Source organism: Nicotiana tomentosiformis, chromosome 11 (assembly GCF_000390325.3).
Source record: "Nicotiana tomentosiformis chromosome 11, ASM39032v3, whole genome shotgun sequence".
Taxonomy (NCBI): Eukaryota; Viridiplantae; Streptophyta; class Magnoliopsida; order Solanales; family Solanaceae; genus Nicotiana; species Nicotiana tomentosiformis.
This window is the reverse complement of record NC_090822.1, coordinates 99,666,365-99,693,779: the sequence shown is the minus strand read 5'-3', so window position 1 is coordinate 99,693,779 and position 27,415 is coordinate 99,666,365. Positions and strand designations below refer to the sequence as shown.

Sequence of the window (27,415 nt, the reverse complement as noted above, 5' to 3'; positions counted from 1 at the left end):
CGTCGTCGGGGTATTAGTCAAACCGAAGGACATCACTAGAAACTCATAATGGTCATATCTAGTCCGAAAAGCCGTCTTCAAAACATCCGAATCATGAATCTTCGACTGATGGTACCCTGATCCCAAATCAATCTTAGAGAACACCCTAGCACACTTCAACTGGTCAAACAAGTCATCAATACGTGACAACGGGTACTTGTTCTTAATGGTAACTTTATTCAGCTGGCGGTAATCAATGCACATCTGTATAGTCCCATATTTCTTCTTCACAAATAACATTGGTGCACCCCAAGGAGACACACTCGGTCTGACGAACCCCTTTTCTAGCAACTCCTCAAGCTGTTCTTTTAACTCTTTCAACTCTTTCGCAGCCATGCGATACAGTGGAATAGAGATAGGCTGGGTACCTGGAGCCAAATCAATACAGAAACTGATATCACGATCTAGTGGCATGCCTGGAAGATCATAAGGAAACACATCATGGAACTACTGGACCACGGGAACTGAATCAATCGCTGGATTCCCTGTGGTAGTATCCCGAACATAGGCTAGATAAGCCAAACAACCCTTCTCAACCATATGTCGAGCCTTCAAAAAAGAGATAACCCGACTAGATGCATTGGCAGATGAACCATTCCACTCCAATCTAGGCAACTCTGGCATCGTCAAGGTAACAGTCTTGGCATGGCAATCAAGAATGGCATGATATGGAGATAACCAGTCAATGCCCAGGATGATCTCAAAGTCGGTCATATATAGCAATAGAAGATGCGCTCTAGTCTCATAACCATAGAAGGTAACAATCCAGGACTGATATATCCGATCCACAATAACAGAATCGCCCACCGGTATGGACACATAAATAGGAGTACCCAAGGACTCACGAGGAACACCCAAGAAATGAGCAAACAAAGATGAAACATATGAATATGTAGACCCTGGATCAAATAGTACCGAATCATCCCTACCGCATATAGAGACAATACCTGTGATCACGACATCTGAGGCCACTGCATCTGGTCTGGCTAGAAAAGCATAGAATCTAGTTGGAGCGCCACCTGATTGTCCTTCACTTGTCTGACCTCCACCTCTAAGATGACCCCTACCCACCTGCCCTCCGCCTCTAGGCGGCCGGACGGTTGGTGCGGCAACTGGTGTTGTAATCATAGGCTAATGACCCTGCTGTACTGCCTTGCCCCAGAATCTGGGATAAAACCTCTTCATGTGGCCAGGATCCCCTCACTCATAACAACCCCTCGGAACGATGGACTTCTGACCTGAAGTCTAACTCTGATGGCCTAAATACCCGTTTGAGGAACCCTGAATAGCTGGTTGGTGGTAAGAACTCCCTGGCAGGGCACTGAAATAGAATCGCACTGGAGCACCCCGAGAAGGCGGGGACCACTGAACGGACCTCTGCCCCCAGCCAGGGGACCACTGAACTCTCCAGAATATCGAAACCGATTATCCCTCGTCTCCTGCTCTCGGCTCCGCTGACGAACACCCTCGATCCTCCGAGCTATCTTTACAACTAGCTTATACGAAGTCCACATCTCAACCTCTCGGGCCATAATGGCCTGGATACCAGAGTGCAGACCGGTAACAAACCTTCGCACTCTCTCTGCATCGGTGAAAAGTATCATAAGTGCATGGCGAGACAACTCAGAGAATCTCTCCTCGTAGTCAGTCATTGACATCTGACCCTGTTGGAGCTGCTCGAACTGAAATCGTAATTCTTCCCTCTTAGAGGGTGGAATATATTTGTCTAGGAAGAGGCATGTGAATTGGTCCCAAGTCATGGGAGGAGAACTTGCTGGTCTGCTGAGAAGATAGGACTGCCACCATCTACAGGCCTTGCCCTCCAGCTAAAAGGTGGTAAAGTCCACCCCGTGGGACTCCAATATCCTCATATTGTGCAGTCTGTCCCTGCACCGATCAATAAAGTCATGGGGTCCTCATATCGCTCACCTCCAAAGACAGGTAGATGTAGCCTGGTCCATCTGTCCAATAGCTTTTGCGGCTCATCGGTTGCAACTGGTCTGGGCTCAGATATAGCTGCTGCAACTAGCTGAGCTCCGCCCATAGGTAATGCGCTCGGGGTCTGATATACGACAGCTGCATGCCCTGGAGCCTGAGTGGTAGGGGTCTCTGCTCTCCCTCCCACCTGAGAGGTGGCTAGGTCTGCTGGAAATAAACTAGCCTGAGCCATAGAATCCATGAACCGCAGCATAATACCCATGATCTCCTAAAATCCTGGTGCGGACATGAAATCCGTTGGGGCTGGCTCCATTACAGGCACCTCGCCCTGCTCCTCAATAGTAGGATCCTCCACAGGACCCACTGGTGGCACAACTAGAGCAACTCTAGGACGTCCTTGTCCTCTACCACGGGTTGGAGCCCTCCCTCGGCCTCCAACAGTAGAGGGAGCAGCTCTTCCATGATCGGGTACATTTGTCGCTCGCATTCTCACCATCTGTGAGAGAATAAGAGAAATATACTTAGCTCAACATCAACTGCACGATAGGAGATGAAGAAAGAGTAGTTTCCTAACACCCTATAGCCTCTCAAACATAAGTACAGATGTCTTCACACCGATCTGCAAGACTCTATTAGGCCTACTCATAACTTGTGAGAGCTATGTGAACCTAGTGCTCTGATACCATTTTATCACGACCCAATTTCACATATAGGCCGTGATGGTGCCCAACGTCGCCTCTAGGCAAGCCAGTTGTGAACTAGCCATGTCTTTATTCTTTTTAACAATTTCGAAATAGTTGTTTTATTTATTTATTAAGTAAGTAAGAGGTGAAAGATCTAATAAAACAAATCATAAATAAATACAAGAACAAGTGTGGTAAAATAAATACTCAAAAGTCATCGAATGTCTACTAGCATATTTTCCAAGACCTAGTGTCACAAGTGTATGAGCTACTAGTAGAATATACAAAACACTAAACTACTGTTTGAAATAGAGTATAAAGAAAATAAATACAAAAGAGAGACTCTGGGTGCTACATAGCAGACTCGGAAGGCAACTCACCACTAAGTCTCGAAGTATCAAGGGTGCGGTGCCGGGATGACTGCCAGATGCACCTGCCTCAAATCCTGCATGATTAGTGCAGAAGTTTAGCGTGAGTACATAAACAACATGTACCCAGTAAGTATCCAGTCTAACCTCAAAGAAGTAGTGATGAGGGATCAACTTCGATACTTACTATGGGCCAACAATAAAAATACAGAAATTCTAAATAGGTATGAGACATGGGAATGATAATAATATTATAATATCAAGTAGGGAATAAATGACCCATTAAATGATAATAAATTTCAAAGTCTCCATCCAACATCTATTAACCCCGAATCAATTTCTGTCATTTTATAAATTTATAACCTCTCGTGCCATAAAGTAATATCAAGTGTAATCAGGCTGCGAGTATTATTACGCACAAGTTATGCCGAGGTCGTACAACTCGACTCAGAAATATATTATGTGCACTACCGAGGGTCGAACGACATGAACCATAGATGCATATAATAACCCGCCGAGGCGAACGACCCGCTCTCATGAGAGTAGAGAACTTTACCTCGCTCGCGGAAGTACTTGCAACGTGAGTGGACATGGATTTCTCAGAGTTATTAAATATTCCTCAATTCTTCCCAAAGAAAAGAAATATAAATTAGAAATTTTCAACCTTAAAATCCCGAATCTCAGCTTTATTTAAGACAATTAATATGCATAATAAACATAACAGTATAATCAAGGCATGATGTAAATCTAAGACTACTCGAACATATCATGGAATATAGCTACACATGGACTCTCGTCACCTAGTGCGTACGCAGCTCCCCACACAAGTAATTCACAACAAGAATACACCTAAGGGGATGAGTTTCCTCTTACAAGGTTAGTCAAAAGACTTACCTCGTTCTCAAGCTCACTTCCGATCCACAAATATGCTTTAAAGCCACAACTCGATACCAAACAACTCAAAACTAGTCAAATATTATATAAATTAATCAATACATGTTCAAAAGTTTATAATTTAACTATTAGAGTAATTACCCAACCTAAATTGGAAGTGTCCTAAAAGTCACCCCGAGATCCACGTGCCCGGATTCTGAAAAATTCAAAAATAGTTGTTACCCATAATATCAAGAACTCAAATATATCATTTTCACCCAATCTCATAATAATTTTTTTGATTAAATCCCATTTTTATCAAAACCTAAGTTTTTCAACTAAACCCATAATTTTCACAATTTTTTTTGTTAAAATCTACCCATAATCTATGTATTTGTCTTACATTAGATAGAAATTATTTACTTTCAATAGATAAGTGAAAACCCCCATCTAAGAAGCTCCAAACTTGCCCAAAAAGTGAAATAAATGAGCCAAAATGGCCTAAGTCACATATTAAATGGACCCTTCTGCCTCCAGCGATTTTTGCTTCTACGGAAAAAGCATCGCAGATGCGGCTCTCCCCTAGCTGGCCTACTTCCGCATCTGTGGACAATGGCCTGCTTCTACGAGCCCGCGTCTGCGGTGCACGTGCAGCACCTACGGCCTTGCCCGCTTCTGCGCTTGCCTTCTTCGCACCTGCGCTTTCACAGGTGCGGTCCTTGCTATGCTTTTCGGATCCCTGGGAAGCCACAATAGGCTGCTTCTGTGGTCGTTGGCTCGCTTTAGCGAGCTCGCACCTGCGGCTAGCTCCTCGCAGGTGCGATTGCACCAGAAGCTCTATTTTTTCTACCATTTTCTCCAAGTCCATACGACTTCCGCGCATTGTCCAAATGACATCCGGGGCCCCCGAGGCCTCGCCCAAAGATACCAACGCGTTCAAAATCATAAAACGGACCTGCTAAACCTCACGAAATACGAAACACGAAACACAACACCAAAACGAAGAATCACACTCTAAGACAAATCGAATCAGCTTATGAACTTCAAGTTCTTCCAACTTGCTCCGAACGTGCCGAATCATACGTAAATTACTCGGAATGACACCAAATTTTTGCGTGCAAGTCTTAACTTACCATACTAAACTATTCCTGGGCTCGGAATTTCAAACAGACCTTGATATCACCAAAACCTTCTCCAACCCAAATTAAAAGAACTTTAAAACCTTTAATAAGCCAACTTTCAACTTTAGGCGCTGAAACGTTCACGGGTCATCCAAAATCCGATCCGAACATACGCCAAGTATAAAATCATCATACGAACCTATTGGGACCATCAAATCCTGGTTCCGAGGTTGTTTACTAGAAATATTGACCCAAGTCAAACTTAACCCTTTAAAGTCAATATTAAGGAACTAGTGATCCGATTTTAACCCGAACCCTTCCAAACCTGATCTAACCATCCCCGTAAGTCATAACACAGTAAAAGCACATAGAGAAAGTCTTATTTAGGGTAATGGGGATCTCAAAAGTAAAATGACCAATCAGGTCATTACATAAAGCATCATGCAGATGAGAGCATACAAAGATACAAAGTGAGGCTGATAGCTAAAGGATATGCAAAACATCGAGGTATTGACTATGATGAAACGTTTTCATATGTTGCTCACTTTGAAACAATGATAACGCTCTTAATTTTGGCTACTACATTAAGCTGGCTCGTTTATCAATTTGATATTAAATCTGCATTCTTAAATGAGGATCTCGAAGAGGAAGTGTATGCTTCCTAACCTGAGAGTTTTATTATTAGAGACAACAAGAACAAAGTGTACACTCTCAAGAAGGCTCTTTATGGGCTAAAACAAGCGCCACGGGCATGGTACAACAAAATTGACTCGTATTTCCTAAAGAACGGTTTTGAAAGGAGCGAAAGCAAGCCTACGTTGTATGTAAAGAAATAAGGTATGAGTAATTTTCTGGTAGATTATTTGTATGTTGATGACATGATTTATATGGGATCATGTGAAACTTTGGTGGATGAATTTAAATCATGTATGATGAAGGAGTTTGAAATATTAAATTTAGGTATCTTACAATATTTTCTTGGTCTTCAATTGAAACAAGAAGAAGATGGGATTTTTGTTTCACAAAGAAAGTATGCAAAAGATCTTCTGCTCAGGTTTGGTATGCAGAATTGTAAAGTGAATGCTACACCCATGAATGCAAATAAAAAATTGCAGCTTAAAATGGAACCGATCTTGCTGATCCAAGTTATTACATAAGCTTGATTTGAGGTTTGAACTACCTGACACACACTCATCCTGATATTATGTTTTCTATTAGTGTGTTGTATAGGTATATGCATAGTCCCAAGCAACATCTTAGTGCTGCTAAAAGGGTTTTGCGATATGTTGCTGGGACCGTTGACTTTGGGAGTTGTTACTCTAAAGATGCAGACTTCAGCCTGATTGGTTATAGTGACAGAGATTGGGCAGGAAGTATAGATGACAGAAAGACTACCTCTGGAAATGTTTTCAGCTTGGGATCTGGAGCAATTTTTTGGTGTTCGAAAAAGCAAGACGTGGTTGCATTATCATCGTCGGAAGCAGAATATGTTGCTGTAACTTTAGCAGTTTGTCGGGCCATATGGTTACGAAGCTTGTTAGTTGATGTCCGCCATCCGAAAGAGGGTGCAATGAAAGTATTCTGTTATAACAAGGCAATGATTGCAATGACAAAGAATCTGGCTTTTCACAGAAGAACAAAGCACATTGATATTCGTTATCATTTCATTCGCAATCTCACAGCAAAAGGAGAAATAGAGTTGAAGTTTTGCAGTACAAAGGATCAAATTGCTGATGTCCTTACTAAGGCACTCACACAAGCCAAGCATGATTAATTTTGATAGAAACTTGGAGTCTGTAGTTTTGAATCAAGGGGGAGTATTGAATATTGATTTAAAATATATAATTCCTATTTAGTTGGGTATTTGGCATATTTTAGGTTTAGTTGAGTCTATCTTTCTTAGTGGCTTAGTGGATAAATTAGTGGTTAAGTTAGTGGGCCATGCTCATATAGTTATCTCTTAGTAAGTTAGATTAAATCCCTATATAAAAGGTAACTTTTATTTTTAAATGAATTAAAAAGGTAACATAAAGTTCTCTGCATTAAATAGTCTTTTTTATAATAGTTTTTCTTGCTTCTTATTCAATTCTCCATTTAGAGGTGTTTATTATGGAAAGTGGCCACATAACAATAAGCTGCAGAAACACGATGTGATACCTCTCACTTAGTCGCAATACAATACTACTACTATCATGATCAAGAATATTCCGTACTCTTATAGGTATGTGATTTTGTTTGCCCTTTTTTGTTTCGTTTGCTATTCGTTTAATTATTTCCATTTTTGGAAGTTTATTAAGTGTAAATTAATATAAGATGATCGAAAAATTGACAGAATTCTCTTTGGAATTGAGAATGAAACTCTTATGGATTTTGGTAGAGGAAACTAAGAGGCTTTGAAGAAAGATGTTGTACAAGAAGTCATGTTTTCTTCTGTTTCTTTTTAAAATGGGGAAGATAAGAACAACGTTTTTGAGAATTTACTAGGTGCTTTAATTAGTTTGATGACATTCTGCTTATTTCTGTTTTACTCTCTTTTTCTTTCTCTATCGCAGTACATTCTTAAATAATTTATGGTCAATTTAGATTCTAATTTGATTATTTTGTATCATTTTTTTGTCATTTTGCTAATGGGTACTTATTAATTCTTTTGAATGTCAACGAGTTTCGAACGAGATGTTAAATTATTGTTAATGAGTATTGGGTATCTCTTGTTTTTACTGTTCTTTTGGATGGCTCCTTGGATTATGTACATGTGACTTTCACATGCATGTTTGGAATTTTCCAAGGCAAGAGCTTGATGCAACCAACATATTTGTCAATATGCCATAAATAACTTAAGCCAGATAAATCTGGAGTGTAGAATTGGCGGTTTAGAGTATATATGATTTTCTACTTGATGCTAGATTCATTGTTTCTCTTTTTAAAGAACTTTATTGTCTGAGTTTTCGATAGGTTATTGTTGAGATGAATGGAGCACACGTGAAGAGGCCGAATGGTTGATAAGTAGTACTAGTCCCCATATGTAAAGCTGGTCCCACTTCAATTGTACTAGTAGTTTGTATTAGTATATTAGGTCCATTTTTATAGCATGGGCAATTTGATCATTTTTACAGAATTATTTTTACACACATAATGAAATAAAACATTCTTCTTCTTCTCTCTCATCTCACCTGATCTAGGGTTTTCTTCTTCTTTATTTCTTTCAATTTATGCAAATAATCAGCTTAACATGGTATCAGAGCTAGATCATTGGAACGATCTTGACCTCAACTATCGTCTGATCCTACCCTTGAATGAAATTTTGGAGATTTTCTCGGTGCGGTGATTCTTTTACAGTGGGAAATTAGGTTTTTGCTTTCAGAATTTCAAACCTGAGCTTCGATACTCTCTATCCTCTCGATTTTGCAAACGATTGGTAAATCTTCTCATTTTCCTTATTGCATGTTCGATTTGAGCTAATTTCTCGGGTTCATTTTAAGTCCTAAAATCAATATTAGTGTGGATTGCATCTACTGTATCTTCACAACTCTACTGCTTCGTTGTTGTATTTTTGTTATTGAATTTGCTAATCACAATGAGTACTAACACGAATTTGACTGAGGAAATTCATGGTAGCATGACTGATTCTGAAGGTTTTAGTGAATTCACTCTTGATCCTTGTCACCCTTTCAATGTTCACCCATCTGACAGTCTTGGTAGTCAATTAGTCACCATTTCTTTTAATGGAACTGGCTTCGTTATTTGGCGTAGCAGTATGTTGACTTCTCGCTCAGCTAAAAATAAATTAGGGTTGGTAACTAGTAGGATACTTCAACCTCAACCTGATTCTCCTTATTATCCCTTTTGGGAGCGTTGCAATAACATGGTCAAGGCTTAGATTACTAACTCCTTGACTAATAAAATTGTTGTGAGTGTTATGTGTTTCAACACCGCTAAGGAAGTATGGAAAGACATAAATGATAGGTATGGTCAGTCAAATGGTTCCAAGTATATCCAAATTTAGAGGGAAATTAGTAGTACCTCTCAAGGGACGTCTGATATAGCTAGTTACTTTACCAAAATGAGGAGTCTCTGGGATGAGCTCAATTCTGCCTATGTTGGACCAACACGTTCATGTGGTGCATTTCCTAAATTCATTGAGGACCAACACCCATTTCAGTTTCTCAGTGGGTTAAATGAGTCCTACTCCATAGTCAAAAGTAGCATTTTAATGATGTGTCCTTATCCAAGCATTAGCAAAGCTCATTCACTTTTACAATAAGATGAAAGTCAAAAGGAAGCTAAGTCCATAGCCCCTGGGTTTTCAGCTGATTCAGCAGCCTCATTCTCTGCTTCATCTAGCATATCTTCTTCCACCAATAGGCCATATAATCAGAGGGTAAATTTTGAGTCTAAGAAGTCTATTTCTCCTATAACTTGCAAATATTGCAAGAAGCCTAGGCATAGTGTAGACAAATGCTATAGACTCCATGAGTTTTCAGCTGATTTCAAGTTTACTAAGTCCAAGAGGTCTGTTGCATGTGTTAAAGTGGGGGATTCTTCTCCAAGAAACTTGACTGCTACTGGCACTAACAACAATTCTTCAGACTCTGCTTATCGATTCAACAAGGAGCAATATGAACATCTCATGACTCTCTTCCAGCAAGCAAATAGTTTTTCTGGTTATCCTCAGTCCACTTCTCCTAGAGAAAATATTGGTTTTGCCAACTTTGCAGGTGCGTGCAATCTCCCTGTAAATCAGTTTCCTGCAGTAAATTCTATTATGTATTCTTTGAATGCTCAGTTAGGAAGAATTCCTTAGATTTTAGATTCATGTGCCACCAATCATATGACCCCTCACAAACAGTTTTTACACAATATTAAACCTCTACCTTCTCCTTACTTAATCACCTTATCAAATAAGTATAGAGTGAAAGTTATTTCTACTGGATCTCTGCATCTTAGGCAGGATATAACTTTACACAATCTTCTTTTGGTTTCTTCTTTTTAGTTCAATTTAGTTTCAGTACATCAACTCCTTTGTCAACTGAAAGGTCTAGCAACTGTGTTCTATGAAGAGGCCATTGGAAATTGGTAAAGCTGCTCATGGGCTCTATTTTCTGCTAACTGGTATGGTTACTCCTTCATTTTCTTCTAATATTTCTTGTTCTACTGTTTGTAATTCATCTACAGCAAATGTTATCCCCTATTTTCCCAGTTCTACTTGTAACTCATCTAGTACTATCAATAAAATGGATCTATTTTGGCATCAAAAGTTAGGCCATATGCCATTTCACAAGCCGAAATCTATTCCATGTTTATCTACTCAAGTGTCTTCTAAACAATCATTTGTATGTTCTATTTATATTATGGCTAGGCAACAAAGACTACCTTTCTATGATAGTCACATTCATTCAACTGTACTTTTTCAGTTAGTAAATATAGATATATGGGGACCCTACCACACTAATACATTTGCCAAAGGGCAGACAATACCAATGTTGCTTTATTTAAGTTATAAGTACTCCTATATCCTTAGCTTCCCTAGAATGAACCTTTTATCCTTCTCTCTCTCTATGCTCCCTACCCAATGGTCACAACGAGACCCTGCCCAGCTCTAGCCCAACGGTAAGAAGCAGTCGGTGACCACCCGCACCCCACACCGGCGACCACCACCACCAGCTGGTAACCCCCTCCCTCATCTCTCTCTCCTCTACCCACCCCATCTATGTCGCCCCATCCCCCTCCCCTTTCTCCCTCTCTCTGCGCTATCTCTCTCCCTTACCTTCCCCCACGCTGGCCACCACCACCACCGTCGGGAAGCTACATATGTCCCTTCTCACCTATTTCTTTTCTTCCTCTTTTTTAAATCTTAGCTGACTGTAAGCCCTCCCCCTCCCTCCCCACGCACACTATTTCCTCAACCCCTTTCCCCTTTATCTTCATTTTCTTTTTGTGCTTCTTTGATACGGCTGGGGCTTCATCAGTGGTAGTGGTGACAGCCCCTCCCCCCTTTGTTTGACTCCGTGGTGTTTTGTGTATTTTTTAGGTTAGGGTCGGTGGCTATTGGCAGCGGGCAGGACGTGCGTGTGCAAATAGTGAAGAGCAGTCCGGACAAGTGTCAGCAAGCGGCGGCAGGAGTCAGACGTGAACGTGCCCAGGTGGTCGCAACACTGTCGTGAATACCGAGACAATTCCCAGGTTCTACTCATGGGAGTTGGTACCTCCCATTTTCCTGTTTACCTTTGTTGTGTTAGTTAAATTGCTGCCATCTTAGTTTGTATTAGTTTAATCACTATATTAGAGTGCCTATAGTTGCATCTTGACTTCTTCTAGTTTGGTTTGTTGCTTAGTATGTGTTAGTGATTTCCCTTAGTCTGCTGTACGTGTAGTGGCTGTGGTCAGGGATGTTCGAGTGAGGTCATGTCCTCGGAGGAAGCGGGGTGGGGGTGGGGTAGGAGGTGGGTCGGGAAGCAAGGGAGGTAAGGGGGAACATGGGTGCCTGTAGGTTGAGAATTGGGTCATGGAACATAGGTACATTGATGGGTAAGTCTTAGAGTTGGCGAAGATCCTCCGTAGGAGGAGAGTCAATATAGCATGTGTCCAAGAGACTAGGTGGGTAGGGTCAAGGGCGAGGGATGCTGACGGTTATAAGATTTGGTATTCCGGAGAGTCTGTGGTTGAGGTTAAATAGTGAATGATAGATTGATGGCTATTAAGTTGGTGGTTGGAGAGTATACCCTTAACATCGTTAGCGCTTACGCACTATACACGGGTCTAAATAAGGAGGTTAAACGGCACTTCTGTAGGGGTTAGATTAGATTGTGTGCCAGGATTCACCTGATGAGAGGCTATTCATAGGAGGGGATTTCAATGGTCATATCGGGTCGACCGCTGGGGGCTATGGTGAGGTTCATGGAGGCTTCGGTTTTCGGGAGAGGAACGGAGGAGGTACTTCGCTGTTGGACTTCGCTAAGGCATTTGGGTTGGTGATTGCGAACTTTAGATTTTTGAAGAGGGATGAGAATTTGGTGACTTTTCAAAACACGGTGGCGAAGACTCAGATTGACTATCTCCTCCTTAGGAAGTATGACAAAGGGCTGTGTAAGGATTGCAAGGTTATTCCGGGTGAGATACTCGCGACGCAGCATAGGCTCTTTGTGATGGACGTTGGTATTATATTAAAGAGGAGGAAAAGGTTTGTTCGAGGATGACCAAGAATCAGGTAGGGAGTTTTGACTAAGGATAAAGCCCGGGAGTTGGAGGGGTGGTTGTCGGCTATGGGAGCCTGGAGTTGTAGTTGGGATGTGAGCACTATGTGGTCGACGACAACAGACTGTATAAGAGAGGTTGCGAGAGAGGTGTTAGGGGTCTCGACGAGCGTCTCTGAAGGGCACAAAGGAGATTATTGGTGTAATGACATGGTCAAAGGTAAAGTGGAAGTGAAGAAGGTGGCATACCTGAAGTTAGTAGGGAGAATAAGTGAGGAGGAGAGACGAGTCTGCATGGAGAGGTATAAGGTAGCTAGGAAGGAAGCTAAGCTGGCGGTCACGGAGGCTAAGACTGCGGCTTATGGTCGTATGTACGAGGAACTGGGGGAGAAAGGCAGAAAAAAGAAGTTATTCCGGCTGGCCAAGATGACAGAGAGGAAGGCTCGGGATTTGGACCAAGTGAGATGCATCAAGGACGAAGATGGTAGAGTATTGATGGAAGATGCCTAGATTAAGATGAGATGCCAGACTTACTTTCATAAACTTCTTAATGAAGAAGGGGATCGAGATATTATGCTAGGTAAACTGGAGCGTCCCGAGAGTCACAATGACTTTAGGTACTGCAGGCGCATCGAGGTTGAGGAGGTCGTGGGAGCTATGCGTAAGATGAGCAGGGGTAGAGCGAGCGGGCCGGACCAAATTCCGGTTGAATTTTGGAAGTGTGTGGGTAAAGCAGGCTTGGAGTGGTTGACAGGGCTGTTTAATGTTGTTTTTAGGAAGAAGAGGATGCCAGATGAGTGGAGGTGAAGTATAGTGGTTCCGTTGTATAAGAACAAAGGTGATTTCCGGAGTTGTAACAATTATAAGGGTATCAAAATACTGAGCCATACCATGAAAGTTTGGGAGAGGGTGGTTGAAGCAAGGGTGAGGAGGTCGGTGTCTATATCCGACAACAATTTGGGTTCATGCCAGGTCGTTCTACTACGGAAGATATACATCTTATTAGGAGACTGTTGGAACAGTATAGGGAGAAGAAGAAAGATCTGCACATGGTGTTTATTGATCTGGAGAAAGCGTATAATAAGGTTCCTAGAGAAGTTCTCTGGAGATGCTTGGAGGCTAAAGGTGTACCGGTTGCCTACATTAGGGTGATTAAGGACATGTATGATGGAGCTAAAACTTGGGTTAGGACAGTAGGAGGCGACTCTGTGCATTTTCCAATTGTTATGGGATTGCACCAAGGTTCTGCGCTCAGCCCGTTCTTATCTGCCCTGGTGATAGACGCGTTAACACATCATATTCAAGGGGAGGTGCCATGGTGTATGTTATTCACTGATGACATAGTTCTGATTGATGAGTCGCGAGACGATGCTAACAAAAGGCTGGAGGCCTGGAGACAAGCTCTTGAGTCTAAGGATTTCAAGCTGAGCAGGACAAAGACGGAATACCTGGAGTCCAAGTTCAGCGCTGAGTTGAGGGAAGTGGACGTAGATGTGAGGCTTGAATCACAGGTCATCTCGAGTAGAGGTATTTCATGTACCTTGGGTCGGTTATCCAAGAGGAGGGGGGGTCGACGAGGATGTCACACACCGTATTGGAGTGGGGTGGATGAAGTGGAGGTTAGCATCTGGAGTCCTGTGTGACAAGAGAGTGCCACCGATACTCAAAGGTAAGTTTTATAGAGTGGTGGTTAGACTGGCCATGATGTATGAGGCTGAGTGTTGGCCTGTTAAGAACTCACATATTCAGAAGATGAAAGTAGCAGAGATGAGGATGTTGAGGTGGATGTGCGGGAACACTAGGATGGGTAAGATTAGGAATGATAATATTCGGGAGAAGGTGGGCTTGGCTCCCATTGATAACAAGATGCGGGAAGCGAGACTTAGATGGTTCGGGCACGTTCACAGTAGAAGCCCAGACGCTCCGGTAAGGAGGTGTGAGCGGCTAGACTTGGAAGGTTCGAGAAGAGGTAGAAGGCGGTCTAAGAAGTATTGGGGAGAGGTAATCAGGCAGGACATGACGAGGCTTCAGATTTTCGAGGACATAGCCCTTGATAGAGAGTTGTGGAGGTCGAGTATTAGGGTTGTAGCTTAGGAGGTAGTTGAGTCTTTCCTTAGTTCGTACATTTGTGAGGCTAGCTTGGTAGGAATTTTGTCTGAGACAGCTAGTGGCAATGTTGTGTCTTACTACTCTTTCGTTTTTCATAGAGCCGACTCTATTTAATGGCTACCGCTTTTGCTCTGAACCTATTTTCTGGCTTTCATGATGTTGTTAATTGTTTCTTATGGTATCTCTTGGTGGTACTGATATTGTCTCTTTTCTCTTCTTACGTCGAGGGTCTTTCAGAAACAACCTCTCTACTCCTCGGGTAGGGGTAAGGTCTGCGTACACACTACCCTCCCCAGACCCCACTAGTAAAATTTTAATGGATCGTTGTTGTTGTTGTTGTTGTTGGTTTAAGATATTTCATTACTTTGGTAGATGATTTTACTAGAGTCACATGGACACATTTATTATCTTCTAAAGGCAATGCCTTTTCTGTAATCAAAGCTTTCACTATGATGGTCAAAGTTCATTTCAAGTCTTTTGTTCAATCTTTTAGATGAGACAATGCTTTTGAATTAGGTAGTAGTTCAGAGGCTCTATTCTTCTTTGCCGATAATGGTATTGTACACCAAACCACTATACCTCACACCCCACAACAAAATGGTATGGTTGAAATGAAACACAAATATATTTTGGAAACTTCTAGAGCCCTTTTGTTACAATCCAAACTCCCTACAAAATATTGGGGTAAATGTGTGTTAACTGCAACTTACATTATCAATAGACTACCTTCAGCTGTTTTGGCTAATGCTACTCCTTTTGAAAAACTGCATGGAACTCCTCCTACATATGAACACCTAAAATCATTTGGTAATTGTCTTTATTTTGCAACTACCCCTAAATCTGGAAGAGATAAATTCCAGTCTAGGGCTATTGCCTGTGTTTTCCCGGGTTATCCCTTTGGAAAAAAGGGCTATAAATTGCTTAATCTCTCTACTCATTCTGTATTTTTCTCTAGAGATGTAGTTTTCCGTGAGTAAATCTTTCCCTATTTCTCTACTTCATCTTCTTCTGTTTTTCCTTCCTTTTCTTATTCCTTTGAAGATCCTCCTTCATTTCACTCCTCCACTGCTCCTTACCAACTCGTCCTGATGTTATTTCTGTTGTACCTCATGAATCTCATCATGATCCTTCTACTTCTTCCTCACACCATTGAGAACCACCTGTTACGCTTGTTTCTAACACCTTGTCTGTTAGGCACTCTACAAGGGTCTCCAACCCTCCTTCTTACTTGTCAGATTATGCCTATTCTTCTGCCTTTCCTGCCAATCCTATCTCTATAAATTCCAAGGTTTCCCCTACTGAGCTATAGCTGCAGGAACCTCAATATTATCAGCAGGCTGTCTCATATCCTTCTTGGCAAGAAGCCATGCTTAAAGAGTTCCAAGCTCTTGAAGCTAAACACACTTGGGATATTGTTCCTCTCCCTCCTCACAAGAAACCCATTCCTTGTAAGTGGGTGTACAAGATTAAATAGAAATCTGATGGCACTGTTGAAAGATACAAAGCCAGACTAGTCATAAAGGGTGACACACAAAAGGAAGGGATAGATTATAATGAGACCTTCTCCTCAGTTATTAAAATCACCGCTATCAAATGCCTACTTTCTTTTACTGCTAAAAAGGGATGGACTGTTTATCAGCTAGATGTCAACAATGCTTTTCTTCATGGTAATCTCCATGAAGAAGTTTATATGAGGCTGCCTCATATTCTAGTGGTTTCTGGTCATTCTTCCTCCCCTTCTCCACTAGTTTGCAAACTCAAGAAGTCCCTCTATGGCCTCAAACATGCCTCAAGACAATGGTTCTCTAAATTGTTTGAAGCCTTGTGTTCCAGAGGTTATATTTTCAGCAAAAATGATTATTCATTATTGACAAAGACCTCTAGTGGTTCCCAGACTGTCTTAGCAGTATATGTAGATGACATCTTATTGGCAGGAGATGATATTTCTAAATTGGATGCTCTTAAGACTTTTCTGGATGCTGCCTTCAAAATAAAAGACTTAGGTTGTGTTCACTATTTCTTGGGTTTGGAAGTTATCCAACAGCCCCAAGGTTTCTTGATGTGTCAGCACAAATTTACCTCTGATCTATTGGAGGAGTTTCACTGTGATCATTTCACTCCTGTCAATACTCCCCTTGATCATTCTATCAAGCTATCTTCTAATATGGGGAAGCCCCTTTCTGATCCTAGCATCTACAGAAGAATTGTGGGCAAGCTCAATTTCTTATACCATATAAGGCCTGATATTGCATACTCAGTCCAACATCTTAGTCTGTTGCTTCAAGCTCCTCAAGTTCCTCACATGCTGGCTGCTATACATGTTTTGAGGTATGTGATGAATTCTCCTAATTTGGGTATTTTACTTCCTAAGTCTACCTATCTTTCTCTCCTAGCTTACTCTGATTCTAATTGGGCCACTTGTGCCTAGACTCGAAGGTCTGTTACTATGTATTACATTACCGTAGGGGGCTGCCCTATCTCTTGGAAAATCAAGAAACAACCTACTATATCTCTCTCTTCTGCTGAGGCAGAGTATAAAGCTCTACGCAAAGTGGTTGTTGAGATTTCATGGCTTGTTCGACTGCTGGCTGATCTTGGGTTGGTTATTTCCAGCCATATTCCTGTATTTTGTGATAGCCAAGCTGCTCATCATTTAGCCAAGAATCTGGTCTTTCATGAACCCACTAAACACATTGAAGTTGATCGCCACTATGTTCGGGATAGCTTATAATTTGGTCTCATCATTTTACATCATGCTTCTTCTTCTGCTCAACTTGCCGATATTCTTACTAAGTCCCTTCCAGGCACCACTCATCATCATCTTCTTGGCAAGCTTGGGATGTCAACACCCTCAAGCTTGAGTGGGGGTGTTGAGATGAATGGAGTACACGTGAAGAGGCCCAATGGTTGATAAGTAGTACTGGGCCCAACATGTATAGCTGGCCCACTTCAATTATACTTGTACTTTGTATTAGTATATTAGGCCCATTTTTATAGCACGGGTGATTTGATCATTTTTACAGATTTTTACACACATGATGAAATAAAACATTCTTCTTCTTCTCTCTCATCTCACCCGATCTAGGGTTTTCTTCTTCTTCATTTTTTTCAATTTCTGCAAATAATCAGTTTAACAATTATGGGTACTTGTATGCTTTAAACATATCTAAACAAAAAAATTCACTCTTTTAAAAAAAATAAAAATAAAATGACTATTGCTATACGATTTACTCTTTGTTTTCTTTTTTTTTTTTTGAAAGATCTCACTTGAAAAACTTAACATGAAACATAAAATAAAATGAAAAAAATTACAACTTTATGAATTTCTCCGACCCTCTCTTCAATGGTTGTTCCACTTCAATGTAAGTAACACCGTAAAGGTCAAAACTTAGTTTAATCGTTGGCCTTGTTACATTATTGCAGAACTTATCATAGGTATTTGTATTCAGGATTTGAGATTTGACATAGGGTTGGAAATTGAGTTGGAGAATTTGTTAATTGATGGTTCTAGCTTAAAGCTAATTGGAGATTTTCTAAGTGTTTATATGGAAAATAGTGATATCTATTCACTTATGCCTTTTAAGCTGCGGGCGAGAGCGTAGAGAAATCGTGCAGTTATAGAAGGAAAGAAAACAAGTGAGAAGACGGTAAAAATTAGAAGTGAAATAATAAATACAAAATCTTAGCTCTTAATTAATCTCTAAAATGTATGCACATACGTCTATAAAAGTAATATAAAACATTTGCATGTTCATAAGTTGTATTGTAATTTCTCATTTCCTTGTCAGTCTCAGTAGTGCTTTTCTCACGTGATCCTTTAGTGTTTTGCTTTCTGTTTTAATGAGGATGAGCCGAACAAAACCACAACACTGATTTTACTTCTGAAAAAGATGGTAAGTTTGCCTTATTCCTTTTAGTTTTATGCTCTATATATGAAGTCTAATGTTCTTACTTTTGAAATTCTTTTATAACTCTTTCACAACTCACAATATAATTATTATTTTTTACTTTATGTTGTTCATGTTGTTTCTTTATTGATGATAAGTTTTATTTGTTGGCATTGTGTTTGTACTGGATCAAGAAGCAAACAGCAACCCAAGTTCGCGGCAAGATGCAGGCTGCAGGTTTTTTAGGATGATTGTTTCTTTGCAATTTTCAGTTTCAAATGGATTTAGCTTGATATTATTACCTTATTTGTTTTATTGGCTTTCTTCTTTTTCAATCCAAGATCGTTTCATTTCTGTTTGGTCAACAGTCATTTTGAAATAAAAATAACTGCAGACTATGCAATTTGACTTCGCTCTTGCTATTATTCATCTTATTGCTTCAAAAGAAGGTCATAAAGCGATACGAGATGGTTTCTTTAATTAATTTATTAAAGAATTAAAAATAATCATTACATATCAACCTTTAATCCCCCACCATTTTGTGTTTATATAGAACATTGCTGATGATCAAATACACTCCAAAGAATAAAGAAGTTTAGAAAGATTTTTTTTTTTTTTTGTGTAGAACTTCTTAAAACCTTACTTAAGGTATCATGTTAGGATTTTTTGTTGTGTTCCTCTCTATCTGCCTGTTCTTTTCTGTGGGGCTCTGTAACTTCTAATGACATTTAGTAAAATTAGATCTTATAAGAACAAGTACTAACTCTTATGTTGTCGGTTGCCCAGATTGACCAAAAATCCTAATTTTGTTTATCTCTTAAATAATATTCCACTCTATTTAGTATAGCTATGTCTATTAGATGTGTGTCTCCTTGTCAAACGCATTTTTTAATGTTACTTGTCACTATACATTTATGTATATACATTTATCCCTCACTTGGAAGTGAATTTCATTTAAATGCTATAGTACTTACGGGCCCGTTTGGACATACAATTTGGTTGAAGATGTTTTCAAAAGAATTTCGCTTTTTCCCGAAATCAGCGTTTGTTCATAAAATTTTCAATTTTCACTTGAAAATGCATTTTGAAAATTTTCGAAAATTTGAAAAACTGCAAAAAGTTATTTTTCAAAATTTTCACTCACAAAACTTCAAAAACAACCCAAACTGAAATTTATGTCCAAACACAACTCTAAATTTCAAATACCATTTTTACTTGAAATTTTTTTTTACCATTTTTTCGAATTTTACAATTCTTATGTCCAAACGCCTATGTAGAATGTTAGCATCTAATGCAAGATATCAAACTCCATATACAAGTACAAATGTCATGGTTTGCTTTCTGCTTCTTTTGAGTGGTGACGCATAGTCTTGGTCAATGCATTTAGGCGACTAGCATAACCACGAACATAATGTGGTATATTGGTTTTAGAGTTTGTTAGAAAGTAAGTTATTGAGTTTGCAGTGGAATAGTGTTGACAAATAATTCAGTTATCGTTGGTGAACTTTTAGATGCTGCAAATAATTGCAATATGGAGGTATAAAAGTATGTTTCTTCCAAGGAAGAACATCTTGAATTAGGATGGAGGTAAAAACAAAATATTTATTTGTAACACTGTTCATATTAGTTTCACTTGCCTTTACCATGAAAGCCATAATAAGTCATACATGATGATTAGTTAAAACGCTACTGAAAGTACATAATTACTATCTTGGGGCGAGGTTATGATGCAACCCCTTTTAATTTATTTTAACAAAGTCCAAATACTATGATTCACTACATTAGGCAGGGATGGTAGAAAATTCAATTGACAAAGAAAGAAAATACGATGTATATTCTCCCAAAGTCCAAACTATTACATGCTTAAATATTTATTGGACCTAGATACCAGTTTGTCTCCTGGTCTGGTTTCATAGCAAATTATTTCTTCAAGTATATTTGGATTGATGTTGCTCTCTTTGAGTATTTTCATTATGGATATTTAAAAGATGATTAAATCCGTTGGTTAAGTTACATTGAATTATACATGGTATTTTATAAGGGAAACTATCAGTTACGTCCATTTATAAGTAGTTCATTATTAAAATTGGCCAATTCATAAAATATTAATAATATTAGCCAATTAGCTATTTGTAGCAAACAAAATGGTCAAATTTTTGCTTTCTTTTGAGTGAGTGTTATTAGAATAGATTGGGTACATCGTAAGGAGCTTGAATCTCCATTTTGAGATGATTTGGTGAAGTTTTGAGGTGGTTTGAATTGAAAACTCGAAGTAAAAACTGAACATGAAAAACATGATGTGTATCACATGGTATATCATTTGTGTATTACATATGTATCATATTTGTATCAATTGTGTATTACATGTATACCTGTGTGTGAGATACATGAGTGATACATGTGTCGCAAAAGCATTTTTTGAACTCGATTTAATTACGAATATTGATACAAAACCAGTCCAAATCACCTCCAATCTTTCTCAAATTTTGTGTATTGACTTATCTATATGTTTTCAATGAATTTCAACTATACCCATTGAAAAAGTTCATATTTTACTTAGATTTTTAGAATCCACTGGGTTTGTTGTTGTTGTTGTTGCTACCCGAGCTTATCTTATCTTGCAAGATCAATATGACTGATGAGGCCAGATGAAGATCCCGGCCAGTGATTGCAGTAATGGCATTGCAGCTATCATATTAGTCATCGCACAAGATGTATCAGAAGGACCGTCGTTGTTGGAGTACGGAAGGTGGGGGAAGAAGCTGTGATGGTAAAAGGGTTGGTTCGCATCGTATGGAACTCCACAAGGATAGCGAAAATTAGGGGTGGGCATAAAATCTGAAAAATTGAATTCCGAACCGAACCGAACCGAACCTAATTAATTTGGTATTTCGTTTTTGATTTTTTAGGTATTTCGATTTCGGTTTTTTAGACATTTCGGTATATTTCGGTACATAAATTGCGATATTTCGGTAGTTCGGTACGGTATACGGTATTGGATTTTTGATGAAATATTTTAATCCAAGGCCAACTTTATTTTTATTTTTCAGCCCAATAAGCCTAAGCCCGCATCTCAAAATCCCTAATTCCCTAATCCCTCAGAGGCTTAGAGGCAGACTTACGGGCAGTATTTGCTCTTAGCCTCTTACCCCCTTTCCCTTTCTATTTTCTAACCTAAACTTCTCTCAAAAATTTCAACTTTGCTTGGTTGCTGCGGAATCATGAGTCATGACTACTATAATAGCTTCACGACCTCGGCGACGGCGACTCCTCTCCTTGGCGACTGCTTGTTTGCTCATTGTTGACCTTCATTCTGGTTCATATAACTTCTTTATACCAGAGTTTATATTTTTGCGAGTTCATCTTGGCTCTATTTCTTGTATCTCTGTACTGTCATACCAAAGTTTATGTTTTTGCTTGTTCATCTTGGCTCTATATGCCTGTTGTGATCTTGAGAAATCGAGAAGTATGGTTCAGAGAATCAGAAAGGCTGAAAAGAACAACATTGCTTTTCTTGATTGAGGATATGTTCTCTTGAGTTTTGTAACTGCATTGGAATGAAAAGCAGCTCTAGATGCAGGGACTGTCAACTTTTTGAACTGGAACTTGTGGCTTTTCTTTTACAATCCTAAGCTTAATAAAAGACAGAGGATGAGTGGTGTTTGATGAAGTGGTTGGTTATATTAGAGAATCTTTTGGATAAGGAATTTCCTATCTAGAATGGAACATTGCTTGATTTTTGTTTTGATTGAAGGAACTGTGTTACTGGACAGTGGGCATTTCATTTTAAGGCCAACAATGGCTTTTCCTACTTACCCTTTGGTGACATGGTCTGAAATTTAAGGTCCTTCACTCTAACTATTCCGTTAATGTATCAAATCGAAACCGTATCGAACCAAAGTAAGAAATACCGAACCGTATCGAACTACTTTGGTACGGTATTTGGTATACACAATTGATAAACCGAATACCGAAATACCGAGCCGAAGCTAATAAATACTAAACCGAAGTACCGAATGCCCGTCCCTAGCGGAAACGGGGGGAATTGGCCCGAAATTGATACAGAAATGGCTAGTTTTGATAAGTCTATGACTAATGGCTAGAGGTCGGTAAGTTGAGGCTTATTTAGGACATTTCTGTAAGTTTTCTTTTTATAAGTGTTAAATATTTGTAGAGTCTGCATGTGAGAACTTTTATATCAAATGGCCCATTTTCAAGAAGTCAGGGGTTTTGCACGGAAGAACTAGGAAATCTCCTTCCGTATAATTTGTGCAAGCGACTGGTCATCCAACTTTTCTGTGTTCTATTTACTATTTTCTGTGTCTATTTCTCTGGTGTTTTTGTTTTCCCATTAATATGATTGTTACATCAGGCTCATAATGTTGTACTCCATTTTGTAAGTGTAACTAGGGAAGATACAACTGATGTGGGCTTCACAAAATGTAGTCAACTCAAGTCTGAATAGAGAATAGAGCTTGCCACAGCTTGCCAGAGTGCAACAGACCAAGTGCTATGTAAAAGACCAAGCTCTATGTGCGAAGGTTGGTATGTGCAAGTCTGCGGTTGCACCTTAATATAAGAGGAGGTATCAAAATATTGTTCGAGTGGCGACGTAGAATTGATTTTGGGATGGGAAACAGTTCATTCAACATCAATTTCATTCTTTGAGATAGTAGCAGAAGAGGAGTTGTCACGACCCAAAATCTATTAAAGGTCGTGATTGTGCCTAACACCGTCGTCAGGCAAACCAATGGTGATTGATCAACTTAATTACTCATTTTAATATTTTAAAATCATAATTTTCATTAATAAAATAATATGAAATATAATTTACAGGGCAAATGATAATATTTACACGAATTACAATAATGTACAATCCGTAAGAACCCCCCAAACCCGGTATCACAAGTGCAAGGGCATTTTCTAAGGAGTACAATAATAATACAACATCTGTCCAGAGTGTAAATGAGACAGTATAAAATAAATAGTACGATAAAGATTCGGTGGACTGCGATGCGTAGCCTGAATTGCAACTCACATAAAATCTCCTCAACATATGCGCTTACGCGCCAAGCTGATCACCAAATTAACCTGTCAGATCCTGCACATTTAGTGCAGAAGTTCAGCATGAGTACGTATATCAACGCGTACCCAGTAAGTATCTAGCCTAACCCCGAAGAAGTAGTGACGAGGGATCGACATCGACACTTACTAGAGGTCTAGTAAAATAATATAATAATTCATAACAAATATGAAGTGCACAGCGATAGTGGGGTAAATCTGTAAAGTTTCATAATCTTCCAAATATTTCTTTTAAAGTATAAATTTCTCGATCTTGTATTCTACCTTAATAGCTCAGAAAATGCAAGTGTCAATTTTAAATAAATAAGGAATACCATAACAATGCCGAGCATCAATGGAAGATTTATCTCGTAAATATTCGGGCTACTAGCGATATAACGCATGATTCTGCTGAGGTCGTTCGACCCGATCCAGAATAATGTGTACACTGCCGAGGGTCGAGCGGCAAGAACCATAGATGTATCCATTATACTGCCGAGGTATTCGGCCCGCTCCACAAGAAAGGAAAGAAGTTACCGAATTACGAGACACGTGCTTACAATACAGTACACGAGCACAAAGTGAATATAACCTTTAACGTTTCTCAAATAACTCTCCCACAACTCAAAGTGATAAGGCTCGGCCTAGTATACATATATTTATTCTTAAATCAATTTCAATTACAACTTCCATTAATTAAGCAGCTGAATGAGTTCAAATAATTCAAATATTTCATGATAATATCCTAAGTCTACCCGGACATAAACATGCTTTATCTACATACAGACTCTCGTCACCTCGTGCGTACGTAGCACCCACCACTAGTTGCACATAACAATAAATATCACCTAGGGGTAGTTTCCCCCTCACAAAGTTAGACATGAGACTTACCTCGCTCAGAAGTTCCAAAACCGGCTCCAACGCCTCTCTAACGCTTCAATTAAAGCCAAACGATCCGAAACTAGTCACACAATGTGCAACTAAATCAAAATATACTCCAAATGCTTATAATTAATCAATTCCCAACTCCACTCTAAAAGTCAAAAAAGTTAACTCTAGGGCCCACGTGCTCGGATTCCAAATTTTTTCAAAGATAAACATTACCCATAACATTACGAACTAAAATATATAATTTGTTACTAATTTCATGTCCAAATTCATGGTAAAAATTCAAATATATCAATTTCTCATGATTAAATCCATATATGGACTATGTATCTAACACACAATGTGAAGAAATCACTTACCCCACAATAGATGATGAAGATGGCACTCCAAAATTGCTCCAAAATCGGCTCCCATGAACGAAATGAAGTGGAATTGAGCCAAATCACCGCTTTAAAAGAACACACTGCCCAACGACCTTTCGCATCTGCGGTCTGTTAGCCGCTTCTGTGGCTTCGCACCTGCGAAAAATCCATCCCAGGTGTGGCTCTAGCTCAACCCAACAGTCCCCATATCTGCGCCCCAAGTAGCGCATGTGTGCTTCCGCTTCTGTGGGCCTCAAGTGCTTCTGCTTTCGCGTACCTGCGCGTTTATGCGGCCCATGCCTTTTGGCCAACTTCCGCTTCTGCGCTGCCCTACTCCGCAGGTGCGGTCCCGCTTCTGCGACGAAACGACCACATCTGCGGTCCCAACGCTGCCCAACCAGGATCCGCTCTTGCGCCTGCCTGGCCAATTTTGCGGTATCGTACCTGTGGCCCATTTTTTGCAGGTGCGATTGCACCAGAACTCAATCCCTTCAGCAATACAACAAAGCTCCAAATTCATCCGCAACTCATCCGCAACTCACCCGAAGCCCCCGGGACCTTAGCAGCGCGTTAGGGGTGATAGATTTGGGCAATACCAAAGGCCCACACAGCAACCCGGTGCTAGAATTATTACTCCCGCATTGGAAGCTTGGAGGAAGGATAAGGGGTATGCTTATGATGTATGCAAAAAGGGTAAATATCAGGTTAGTGAGACGAATCAGTTTAGTGGACCTCCTCCCCGTTGTGTGAAGTGTGGGAGATGTCATCCGGGAGTATGTCACTATGGTACCAAAGTATGCTACAAGTGTGGTATGATGGATCACTTTCAAAGATATTGTTATTTGTCTCGCCAGAGCTTGGGCATGGGTATGACCCAGCCAGCCAGTCCTATAGCTACTGCATCCACAACGCCTCCCCCAGCTAGAGGCACTATACCGCCCGCAGGGCATGGAGCATCTAGGGGTGGTATTCGGAGCTCGGGAGGGCCCAACAGGTTTTATGCTATGAGGAGGCGTCAAAAGTTTGAGGCTTCTCCAGATGTGGTTACAGGTATATTGACTGTCCAATCTCATGATGTGTATTCTCTTATTGATCCCAGTTCCACTTTGTCATATGTCACTCCTTATGTTACTATGGGAGTTGGGATAGAACCGGAACAACTTTATGAGTCGTTCTCTGTATCTACTCTTTGAATGAGACGCATTATTCGTGAAGCCACTCTATCACAAATTCTCTTGTTTACAACTTGAGGAATTGAGCTCTATAATTATGTCCTTAAATTGAATTATAACTCTAGTGTTAATACTTCCCACTTGCTTTCCTAACTTCCCAACCAGGGACTATATCTGATGAATTTCTTACAGAACCATTTGATTCGAATGAATAACATCTGCTCATATGTGCCTATGCACGCACCATAGTAATAATTACCTACGTGGTATCATATCTAATGTAAGACAGCCTAGTGTTGAGATCCTTCTTAATAAACTCTTTCTTTCTCCGGTATATATGGCTCATATGGCTTGAACAGTCACCCTACTCCTTTGTGAATATTATCATGAATTCTTTCCACAGTCTAGTAACATGAGAGCATATCTTAGCACCTATCATGTGCGTACATGTCAATTCAAAGGGGCCACTTGTCCGCATAAAGCTTATGAGATTGTTATTTGTCTCGCCAGAGCTTGGGCATGGGTATGACCCAGCCAGCCAGTTCTGTAGCTACTGCATCCACAGTGCCTCCCCCAGCTAGAGGCACTATACCGCCCGCAGGGCATGGAGCATCTAGGGGTGGTATTCAGAGCTCGGGAGGGCCCAACAGGTTTTATGCTATGAGGAGGCGTCAAAAGTTTGAGGCTTCTCCAGATGTGGTTACAGGTATATTTACTGTCCAATCTCATGATGTGTATGCTCTTATTGATCCCGGTTCCACTTTGTCATATGTCACTCCTTATGTTACTATGGGAGTTGGGATAGAACCGGAACAACTTTATGAGTCGTTCTCTGTATCTACTCTTTGAATGAGACGCATTATTCGTGAAGCCACTCTATAACAAATTCTCTTGTTTACAACTTGAGGAATTGAGCTCTATAATTATGTCCTTAAATTGAGTTATAACTCTAGTGTTAATACTTCCCACTTGCTTTCCTAACTTCCCAACCAGGGACTATATCTGATGAATTTCTTACGGAAACCATTTGATTCGAATGAATAACATCTGCTCATCTGTGCCTATGCACGCACCATAGTAATAATTACCTACGTGGTATCATATCTAATGTAAGACAGCCTAATGTTGAGATCCTTCTTAATAAACTCTTTCTTTCTCCGGTATATATGGCTCATATGGCTTGAACAGTCACCCTACTCCTTTGTGAGTATTATCATGAATCCTTTCCACAGTCTAGTAACATGAGAGCATATCTTAGCACCTATCATGTGCGTACATGTCAATTCAAAGGGGCTACTTGTCCGCATACAGCTTTTGAGAAATTTGAGGTTTTCAAAAATTCACCACAGGAAATTTGAGGTTTTCAACTCTATGACTCGTTTGTTGAACCAATGATTTCACCACAACAAATCACCATGTCAGCGCTATTGGTAGTGACTTTCATGTCTCTTAGGATATAACCTCTTGAGATGCTTTGCTCAGCACATTGATGGAATCTTGAAAACAATTCCAGCCCAATCTCGAACCTCGTTGTTCCTATTTATAGTAAACCTATGGGGGATAAAAGTTCAAACATGTCAAAGAAGAAGTATCATTCCATGATCAAATATATTGGATAGAAAATTTTATGGTCATATTCATGCTAGCACATCTTAGAGGAATTGTTGGAGGTTGCCAAAGGTTTAGTTTGGGTGTTCGGCGTGGAGATTTAGAGTTGAAGAAAA

The 27,415-nt window shown here is 40.0% G+C and overlaps 2 protein-coding genes across 2 annotated transcripts; one reads left to right on the top strand and one right to left on the bottom strand.

The window, feature by feature from the left end:
* Positions 1–486: 486 nt before the first annotated feature.
* On the bottom strand, positions 487–1,167 carry LOC138901917 (uncharacterized). The gene has a single exon (XM_070189717.1). The coding sequence runs from the start codon at positions 1,165–1,167 to the stop codon at positions 487–489; it is 681 nt and encodes a 226-aa protein (XP_070045818.1).
* An 11,114-nt stretch (positions 1,168–12,281) lies between these two features.
* On the top strand, positions 12,282–12,722 carry LOC138901916 (uncharacterized). Its single transcript, XM_070189716.1, has one exon. It carries the CDS (start codon positions 12,282–12,284, stop codon positions 12,720–12,722), a length of 441 nt encoding a protein of 146 aa, XP_070045817.1.
* The last annotated feature ends 14,693 nt before the right edge of the window (positions 12,723–27,415 follow it).